The sequence below is a fragment of the Anopheles cruzii genome, chromosome 3 (assembly GCF_943734635.1).
Source record: "Anopheles cruzii chromosome 3, idAnoCruzAS_RS32_06, whole genome shotgun sequence".
NCBI classification, from domain to species: Eukaryota; Metazoa; Arthropoda; class Insecta; order Diptera; family Culicidae; genus Anopheles; species Anopheles cruzii.
Window position 1 is genome coordinate 23,532,602 of NC_069145.1, and position 10,417 is coordinate 23,543,018.

The 10,417-nt window shown below is 52.5% G+C and overlaps 2 protein-coding genes across 2 annotated transcripts; one reads left to right on the forward strand and one right to left on the reverse strand.

Annotated features, from left to right (window-relative positions):
* Window positions 1-195: 195 nt before the first annotated feature.
* Window positions 196-5,115, forward strand: LOC128274739 (RRP12-like protein). The gene is made up of 8 exons (XM_053013038.1): window positions 196-621; window positions 689-2,944; window positions 3,014-3,173; window positions 3,238-3,510; window positions 3,585-3,862; window positions 3,928-4,088; window positions 4,152-4,707; window positions 4,794-5,115. The coding sequence occupies exons 1-8, from the start codon at window positions 224-226 to the stop codon at window positions 4,903-4,905; spliced, it is 4,194 nt and encodes a 1,397-aa protein (XP_052868998.1). The 5' UTR covers window positions 196-223; the 3' UTR covers window positions 4,906-5,115.
* On the reverse strand, window positions 4,727-6,861 carry LOC128274740 (transport and Golgi organization protein 2). The gene is made up of 3 exons (XM_053013039.1): window positions 6,641-6,861; window positions 5,407-6,450; window positions 4,727-5,300 (listed from the first exon to the last, which is right to left on the reverse strand). The coding sequence occupies exons 2-3, from the start codon at window positions 6,060-6,062 to the stop codon at window positions 5,078-5,080; spliced, it is 879 nt and encodes a 292-aa protein (XP_052868999.1). The 5' UTR covers window positions 6,063-6,450; window positions 6,641-6,861; the 3' UTR covers window positions 4,727-5,077.
* Window positions 6,862-10,417: the final 3,556 nt, after the last annotated feature.

Genomic DNA, 10,417 nt, shown 5'->3' on the forward strand with positions numbered 1-10,417 from the left:
AAATATTTATTCTAGGTTACACGACTCGCTAGAAACACTTAATTGCGCATTTAACACTTTGCTGACCATCCCTAGCTGTACAAAACTACCCTAACCTCAACTTGTCACTGTGGCTGTCACAGGTTTGTTTTGGTCGTGCATTCCAGCATTTCGCGTGCACGTGCATATTCCACCGGGCTCGAGGCGAATTTTAAACTAAAGTGTTTGTGCCACTGTCACGAAAATGAGTAAATTTCGTTCGAAACTAAAGAAGAAAGTCGGTGGTAAACGATGGAGGCGCGGCACGGCGTCTTCCACCAACCCGGAGATTAACAAGCATCGCACCAAGGCAAAGAGCCGGTTCTTTCAGAGCAACCTCAGTCTTGCTCCGCTGCCGCCGGCCGCCGATAAAAAGCACAATCTTACGCTGGAGGCCGTTCTGAAGCACGATGCAATTCAGTCGTACGCTGAAGGAAGCAAGAAAAAAGTGCCCACAGTGAACGATATCGCGGCCAGCATGAAGTCGTTCAGTATGAAAGATGGCGACGACGAAATGATGTCCGATTCGCAACACGGCACCTTCAAGACGTTCCAAACGTTCGCCTCGAACTGGAGTGCCTGCTCGAACATGAGCTTCAAAAAGTAAGTCCCCCTATTTTTCACGTGATGGTAATGTGAAAGTATCCTGAATGATGTTCCATTTCTGCAGATTGCTGACTAACTTTCGGGCCGACTCGCAGTTGCAGAAGGACATGTTGGCGATATTAGCCGCACTGACGGAAGTGATCAAGGAGAACGGTGGATCCGAAAGCAGCACCGAGTATTTTCTTGCTCTGATGGAAACAATAGAAGCGGCCAAAGAAACGAACGATTCCGTTGCGGCCGTTTCGCTGCTTGCGATGGGCATAAAATCAGTCCCAGAAGCGGTCCTGCGTCGCAAGTTTTCCGAAACGGCTCAAACGTTACTGGCTCTGCTCGAGCGGTACACTGAAACGGATAACCAGATCATGGTGCGGAATCTGATCGGCTGTTTGTCGGTGTTGCTGCGGGCCCAAGAGTACGGTCAGTGGAAGCTGTCCTCCACGCTCAAGTTCTTCGACGCTGTGCTGGCTTTCACGACACACACGAAACCAAAGGTACGAAAGGCGGCCCAACACGCTGTGGTGGCCATCATTCACGGTAGTTGCTTCATGCTGCCTCCGAAAACACCGGAAGACGCGGATGGTCTGGACAAACCAGCCGTTGTATTGCAGAGGTCCCCGGTAAAACATCACCCGGCCGGCGGTCGTGTTGCACGTTTCTGTATCGCCCACTTCAAACCGGAAAACATTGCCAACAACCAGACCGTGATACTGCACACGCTCGGTTTGCTGCACAACGCTCTGCCCGGTTTCAACCGCGAAGACATCAAGCTGGTAGCGGAAAATCTCCTGTCGATCATGACCGCGACCAACGTGCTGATCCGCACAAATTGCTTCCAAACCTTCCATTCGCTGTTCAGTTCGAATACGGAAAACTTGACACCGGTATTGGCTGGCAAACTAATTTCCGCCTTGTACGATTACCGACCGGATCGTTCGGATTCGCGGCAAATCATCGCGTGGCTGACGGTCCTGAAGGAGGGTCACTTGTTTCTGGCCCGGTACGATCTCTGCTTATGCAGCAGCTCGTTGCCGAAGTTTGCGCAGGTTTGCACGCAAGACTTCTGGGCCAGCGAACGATTGGACGTCGTATCGGCCGCTTCGAACGCACTGAAGGACATACTGTACGAGTGCGTTCAGCCGTGCTGCGAGAGTGAAGCTGAGGTGGAAAAGCATCGATCTGCCATCGAGAAGGTGCTCCGGTACTTGACCGACGTCCTGTGTAGCGCCCCCTTCGGTCACGCAGCAACGCACGTGCTCGTCATACTGGCGATTGCGTTCGACGTAGCTGGAAGATTTTTCGGTGAAACATTGGCACCTGCGCTGACCACGCTGGGCACACGCTACGATGCACAATCGTCGAACCGTATTCAGATCGAACACGCCGTTCTGCAGGCGATCGGTTCGATGGATACTGTGCTCGTGTTGCAGTGCATCCCACTGGCCGGTCCCGATGGTAAGATTGATCTTGAACGCACCTGGATGTTACCGCTGCTGCGTGAAGGATTGCAACAGGCCAGCTTCGAATTGTTCAACGGTGTGATTCTCAAACTCGCCTATCAGTGCTACGTGATGTGGGGCAAGCTGAAGGAGAGCGAAAACAAGAGCCAGGCGCACATCTTCGAATTGCTGTGCTGTCAGCTTTGGGGCCTCTTTCCCGGTTTCTGCCGCAGGCCGAAGGATGTGGACAATTTTCGGCTGATCGCCAAAACGCTCGGCACGGTGCTGAACGATAATCCCGATCTTCGCTCTCCAGTGCTGGACGGGTTGAAGGAACTGATCGGGCATCTCGAAACGCCAGAGGACCGGGACGCGGTGGGTCGTTTCGCGAAAAATTTCCTTCCACGATTGTTCAACATTTACACCACGAAACCGAAGGGTAGCTTCGAAAACGAGGTCCGCCAGGCGGCGTTCGAAGCCATCCAGGCGTACTTAAGCATCACGCCGCGCCCGGTGTTGGATGAAATGTTTGGCACGGCACTGCAGCAGTTGCAGGAGAAAGCTCCCGGCACTTTCCTGTACGATACGCTGTTCGACATCGTCGAACAGCTGGCCCTCTACCAGACGCGCGAAAAGCTGGACGAAATATACGCCCGGTACATAACGGTGATTTTGAAGCGCGAGAAAAAGCAGCAAACCGTGGCCAAGACGAACGCCAACGTGCGACGTCAGATGAAGAAAGCATTGAAGCTACTGCGCGAGATTCTGGCCTCCGAGAACGAGGGTTGCGTGGCGTTCGTGGAGACAAAGCTGGGCAACATCGAGAAGCTGCTCCTGGGAACGCTACACCTCAGCTTTGAAGGCATCCAGGCACCACGTTTGGCGTAAGCATGCAACCGATAAGCTTTCGGGACGAACAATGGTGATCATTTTGTTTCTCTTCACCACTCTAGTTGCTTGAAGTTATTGTTGGAGAAACAGCCGGACGTGCAGCTAAACTGCAAGCTCGTCACACGCACCGTGCCGGAAGCGGTCGCCACTTTCCATGTGGAAGCAGTCAAAAAGGACAACGTGGCTGTGGATTTGTTGGAAAACATTGGCCAACGGTTCGATGTAAGTGTTTGGAATTTTGTGCAAATCAATGGCTAACTTTTACTTTATCATTTATTCACGGCAGGAAAAGCGAAAGATAAACGAATTTATTGATCTCGTTATTGCGGGTTTCGCGGGCGACAGCCAGCTGATTACCAACACGATCTTTGTGCTGCGCAATACGCTGCAGCAGTTTACCGGCACGTTGTCGATCGATTCGATCAAGTTTATGCTCGAACAGGTGCTAACGTTTCTCGTCGGCAGCAACCGAGCGGAGGTCGATGCTGCTCTGCACTTCCTGCTGCACTACATCAAATCGCTTCCGATCCCACTTGTCAGCAACTATCTTTCACTGATCGTAAGTGTGCGGTGCGGCTTTCGGTGCGATGAGTTAGCTCTAAGCTTCATTTCTATGAACGTACTCTTTTTAAGGTTAAAGCACTTTCGATGATGATACCGGATGCGAAACGCCACTCGCGTTTGCTGGTCGGGTACATTTACAAAAAGCTTTGCAAACGCTTCGGAGCATCGGAGATCATCGAACTGGTGCCGGGCAATGACGAGACGACGCATAAGCGACTGAAGAAGATACGCAAGGACATGGCTCGAGCAAAACGCAACAGGGACCTACAGGAGAAGACGGACCGGGAGGACCAAGACGATGAGCAGGAACCGGACTTTGTTACCCATCTGCAGAAGAAGAGCTTAACGTAAGTTTCAGTGGTTCGCCGACCTGCGTGGCACAGACATGGATTGCATTGTTCGTTTTACACAGGATCGATGACATTTTGGAAGATTCCGACACGGACTCAGATTCGGGTGTGGAAGATGAAAAGAGGAGCCGCCAGAAGACGAAGAAAATGGACACGTTCATCAAGGAGTCGTCGGATAACATTGTCGATTTGGCCGATTTGGATGCAATCGGTAAAATAACAAGTAAGTATTGGCGGAATTTGTTGGCTTCACCGTGTCCTGCAATGGCATCCCTTTTTACTGCAGCAAGCGAACCAATGGAGGTGACCGGCGCAGATGCCGAACGTACTGCTCGTACAAGTGGCAAACAACGGAAGGATCCGAACCGTGGTTTTAAGACAGCTTCCGACGGTCGGTTGATCATCGAGGACATCGAGGACTATTCGGATTCGGACGAGGATCCGGATGAGGCCGTTGGATACGTGGATAAGGCGAAGAAACGCGTGTACGATCAGGACAGTGGTGATGATAGTGACACCGGCGGCGAGTTGCCCGAAGCCGAAGAGGACGATGGACCATCCTCGCGGAAGCGTAAGGCCATCGACGCGCTAAGCGCACGATCCGGAATGAGTGGAACGAGCAGTCGGTATGTTGCCGGCGGTAAGGGTATCCATCGACCATTGGCCTCCTCCGTCAAGTCGGGTCACAGTAGCCGATCCGCCAAATCCACGCATACGGCCAAATCGAATGCTGCAACAGGCACCGAGTACCGCGCAAAGAAGGCTTCCGGCGATGTGCTGAAGAAGGGACAACACGAACCCTACGCATACGTCCCACTCAGCCGTAATTCACTCAATCGAAGGTGTGTATTTTCCTGTGAGCAAAAGGGCTCCCGTTTGCTTTAACAAGACATCACAATAACTTCACTCGTTTGTTGCTTTTTCTCAGAAAACGGGCGAAGAACGCTGGCCAGTTTAAAAGCATTGCTCGCGGCGCACGGAAAGGGGCTGCGGCCGGGTCGAAGAAGCGTCTGCTGAAGGCAGGATCGAAGCGCAAGTAAAGCCAGCTTGCAAGTTGAGTGTCCTTGTCTCAGGAGCCTGAGGAGGCGCCAAGTTCTGCGATGTATTTTGTTTTTGTCCAATAAAAACCATAATTATTGAACTTTACGGGTTGAACTGAATCTTTTTCGCTTTCCCGTTACGGTCGTCGGTCGTCTAGGTAGGAATGTTTGTCTAAGAAAAGTCGCGCACAATACGCGTCGTCTTCCAGTTGGCCTCCAACGGATCGTTGTTTACCATGGTCGTTTCGATGAACTCCATATGATTTTGCCGATCGATCAAGATCACGGTCCGCGTTCGGCTACCGTAGCTGCCGTTCGGTATGCGGACGTTCACGCTGGATAGATACTCGGCGTGCTGTCCGGCACGGCGCGTTAGTTCCGGGTCTGGAAAGTGGCTACGGGATACGGGAAGAGAGACAGCAGCGTTCAGTAGATTATAATTATCTGCTTATTTGTCCAATATCCAGTAATTCTAACATGTAAAAATAATCACCAACTTACCGGACGTCGCTCTTCAGAAGGTCCATCAGTTCGTCAACCAGCACATCCGAATCGGCGAACGGAATGTTGCGCTTGGTAACGATTGCTTCAAATTGTTCCCTACCGCGGCACACCTTCTGCAAAGGTTTCTCGAGCGTACTGTTACCGAATGCTAGTGCCTGACCCGTCGCGCACGGGCTAATGCTGTGTGGAGCGTTACTTGTGTGCAGCACTAGTTCCTGTGGTTCCGGCCGGATTCCATCGCCCGCCACCGTGCCGGGACGTACCGTGCCGAGTTCCACTGACACGAAGTTAAACGCACCATAGTTGTCGCGGGCGAGCAGTTGCTCGCTGTACTCCCGGGCTGCCTGATCACCGGTCAGAAAGTTGGCCACGATCGGTCCCCGTCCGATGGTGACATTCGGTTTCGATTCCCCGGTCACGTTCAGCAGGGCACCGATGCGAATGCTACCCGGCGGATGGTTGCCGATAGCTAGCCACGTTCCACCCTCACGGCCCGGTTCCATGTCGCGGCCACCGACGATTCGGTCGTTCTCCTGCCACGGTGCAGCTTGCTTGGCTGGCCGGGCATAGAATTCATCACGGTTCGAAGCGAGCACCAACCGATAGCGCCCACAGCCGGCCCCATCGTCCACGTACACGAATAAAATACACATTATTTTTGGTTGGCGAACCTCCAGAGACTCCGGCCAGTTCGAGTGGAGATTAGCGCCACCGACAGCAAAATCCGATGCTCTCCGCCGACACTATCACTTTCGACTGACGTGTTGGCGCTCGGGGCAGCGGCTTGGCCTGGTCCTCTGGTTACTTAATCGCGTTGCGTCTCGTTCCAATGCCGGCGTGACTCACACGTCCGCCATCGGTCAATGATCACTTTGCTTCGCGTAACGCTTTCTCTTTCAATGGCGATGCCACACAGCCGGTGCCTCTCGGTGGGGGAGCACCGAGGGTGGGGCCCAAAACCGTTGTTGCGTGTCAAAGGTCAGTTGAGATTGCCCTTCTGGTCCGTACGTCGAGCGTGAACTGGCAAGTCACGGGGAGCCACTGGGAAAGATAAAGACCAAACGACAATGTAGCCCCCCTGGATTGTAAGACAACACTACCGGCGTGCGGTGGCTTTGAAAAGGCGTCATGTTTTCGCACTAACGGCCCCAGCCATCGACGCAAACGATTCGTTGGGTCGAGTGCGCTTGCGCTCGAGAGTTTGTTTTCGGATGCTCTGCATTGCACCCACCTTCCGCGGCACCTTTCTAGGTGGCCAAAAATATACAGCGAACAGCTGTCGCGGATTTGGTACCGCGCCCGTCCCACTCGTAAACAGCACTGATAGTGAGCGAGACCATGAATCGGCGGACTTCCCGTGGCGTTACTCTACTGATAAGCTGGGTGTCGCTGCCGTAGCGTTACCGGTGTCGATCAGAATTTTTGATTTTCCTAACGGCCGTTAGAAGTATCCTTCCTTCTTGGAGACTCACGTTCGGCACAACTGGCGCCATGTAACGTACCTTAGGCTTCGCGAACCTGAGTTAACGAGTTAATTTACAATCGCAGTAGACTTTGGCGAATTTCGAAACGGCGAAGCAACCGAGCGGCGTTTATCGCACAGTGTGTGGCGAATGTTGTGTGACGGCCAAATTCTTGATTCGCTATTAGCAACTAGCGTTATTAGTAAATAGCGCTTAAATGTGGATTAATTTTTTCGCCACGAATGCCGAGCACATTTTAAGCGGAAGAAAGCCACACTGACAGAGGATTTGAAAATAAAATTCTTCAGCCCAATGCCTCGACACTTCCCGAAACCGAGAACTGTGGCCTATCTGTGACGGTCGTCAAGATAGGGCAGGATTTCATCCGACTAATTTATGACTAGTTTTGTAGTACTCCGATTAAAATGATTTATTCGGCATATGTTGGCAGTTGGTAGTTGTTAAACCTAGAGTCGCTCCGTTGGACACCCAATGGTTCAGCATTCCGGCTTCAGAGCACGATAGTTGTCGGATACACCACATTTTGGATCCCGTGGCTGTCCTTCGTAGCACAGAATTTTGATACGTTGCGCTCCGGTTTTGAACTAATGTTCCTTGTTGACAGAGAAAAAAAGCCGTACATAATAGCCGAGGAAAACGACTGCAAATTAGTAGCCGTTAAGTAGCGTTTGTGGCCATATTTGATTGTTTTGATTGGGGTTGCCGTCGAATGAGAAACCCACCGAACGGGCTCTCTTGACATTGTTTAGCCTCTTTAAGTTTCCTAAGAATACAACATTCCACCTTTCCAGAGCGGTGCACCGCTACCGTTCGGGTGGCATTATTAAGTTTCAAGGCGGCCCACTAGTGCCACTACCAAGCGTAGCCCAATAGTGAACATCTTGCGGTTGTCGCCAGCCCGGCTGACCATGATTCACACCGCAATCGGGCTAGATTGTCTATGATTGCGTTCGCCCGTTGCTGGCGACCGCGGGTGACTGAACGATAAATGGACGACTGCCATCGCCTGCCTGCCTGCCACCCACCCACCGATACCACCACCACCACCCAACCCAAGATGGTTCGTTCACCCCATTGTTCCGAAAAGTCGAGATGCAGCGGATCTCGAAAACGTATCAGGTTCCCCCGCGCACACACTCAACCTTGGCCGGGTTTTCTGACCCTCCACGCAACACGGAGCCTCACGATTCCGATTCCTCCGGTGGCCACGGAGAAGGGGTTACGCGTAGCAGCAGCCGTTTGCCGTTCTACCAAAGCTCGCATGATCTTATCTTTGACCTGCTTCGTGGTTGACGAAAAGTTGTCTATCTAATCTAGCACCGAATCTGGCGGACGACGATGGGGGCCGCCATGTTCGATTTCTCTATCGGCCCGATATGAATTATGATAATTTTCGTTACTACTTTGGGTCCCGCTCACCTGCTCGGCACGGGGTGAGGGGGTGGGGCCAGATAGCAAGGGCACCGAAAGGTGGGATCGTTAACCGATAGGCCAGCAGGCGGGCCATCAATGCCTTGATCCGGCCCACTGTCCAGTGAAATAAGGCCAACAGTTTAACAATCATTTTCACCGTCGTGCAACTTTTGCCACCGTCAGTGAACGTTCGTCACCGACGGGTAACGACGCCATTGCCCGCAATTCACATCCAGCGACAACATTCCCTCCACCAGAATTCCGTCACCGAACCCCCACAGAACAGCAGACCACCAGCCGGAAGCTTTCGGCTGGTGCCGCTGTAAACAATGCGCTCGCTGTGTGCGGTACGTGCTTTACCGATAAAAAGCGAGTGCGTCGTATCGAATCCTCGGACGGCCCACCACTCGTCCGAACGACCGGATCGAAGATGACAGATCGATGCCGCGGCAGCCGGCGGTTGGTGGCCCCAACACGCCGACACCATCGCCGAGCGCGAGGGGAGCAACCTTGAACAAGTTTAATGGCACAGAAAAGCTCCGCTGCTACGCGGCACCCGCACGCTCCACAACAACAACAACAACCAGCTACGCGGTATGCAGTATTTAAGCTGCTTGATCCGTCGCTGCCGACGGCGTCGTCGTCGTCGTCCGTTCAAATGTCATTAGAAAAGCGGAGCCCCAGCCCGGCGTGGTAAAGGGGTTGTTTCTGTGTGTGGTAGAATGGAAACATTAGAAATGCAAATTGGCATCGATGATAAAGTGGAAGCCTCACCGAGTGTGCCAGCGGTGCCCATCAGCGGAGATGGCGTCGGTACGCCACTGCCGCTACTGCGCCGTCCGCTTTGATTAGCTGGCGTGAGAAACATGCTAAGCTCGAGTCGTCGGCGGCGGATTGGACGAATGGATGCATCAGGAAGACGCCGGACGCTGGTAATGGTTCATGGAGATGGTGTGCGGCGATGGACGGACGGAGCGGCCCGAGATACGCGAGGCCTGTGCAGGTGTTGCTTGTTATTTATTGACTTATTTGTATTTGGCGAATGGTTTGATGAAGAATTGTATCCAGGTTCTTTTTAGTGGGTCAATTCTCGAAGGCGTTCTCTCGCCACTCATTCATTGTTTCATGTGCCTAGAGGCTGTCACTGATGCTTTGAGAATTCCATTTACAGTATTGATCATGTTGTGGGTCAATTACAATACCAGCCAGGAGACGTCGGAGTTAACTCTGTGCGATCCTCAAATGCGATCATTCGATCAGTGGGAGACACAAAACGAACCGATTGGCTTCCACATCTTTGTAGAACAAAACCCTGCACAGCTGCTGCTTCTATCCGTTGCATCAGTTAACCTCGTTTTGAATTTGGACAACAACGATGGAGTCGCATGGTAGGCCACGGTGTTGTATTATTGACCCAACAACATCTTATACGAAAGAAACGGTCCAGCCGGCGGTTGTTGTTTGGCTTACCCCTTTCCTAACTAGAATCGAGCGGTAACGCCGCATCCAACGACACGTTCAAGTGGAAACGGAAATTCCAATATCCAATGGCCCCTGGCTCCTCGCCAGCGGGCGACCCATTATGAGCCCTGATCTTACCATTTTTTTTTCTCAATCCTCCACCACCGGTTTATTCAACTTCTAAACAATGCCGCTCCGCAGCCAATCTTAATCATTTTCGATTGTGCCGACCGACAACAAGCTTCCATGGGCAATGCGGAGCATATGTCATCGCTTTCGCTTCTAAGCACCACCGAGGGTGAACGACCGATCGTTGCAAAACAAAAGGGAGAACCCCCCGAAATAGGAGAAGAAAAGAAAAGTAAAACGACGTAATTCGAGCGCCTGACCCTCGGCTCTTCTGATCATGTAAATCCCGCACTCCGGGGTCATGGGCCTCGATGGTAGGCCTAAATGCGGTCAGTTTTTTTGCGGCTGCCTACCTCTTGCCAATCCCTATGGTAAACCCGCGCTCGACGCGGTTCGGTCAAACGACGTTGCAACACACTGTCCCACATCCTCATGGCTTGCGGGTTTGCGTTTTTGCGCATCGCAGCACGCCGGCAACGACGACGGTGTGATAGCGGAGGGCTCTCGGGTCGGTTCCGGCG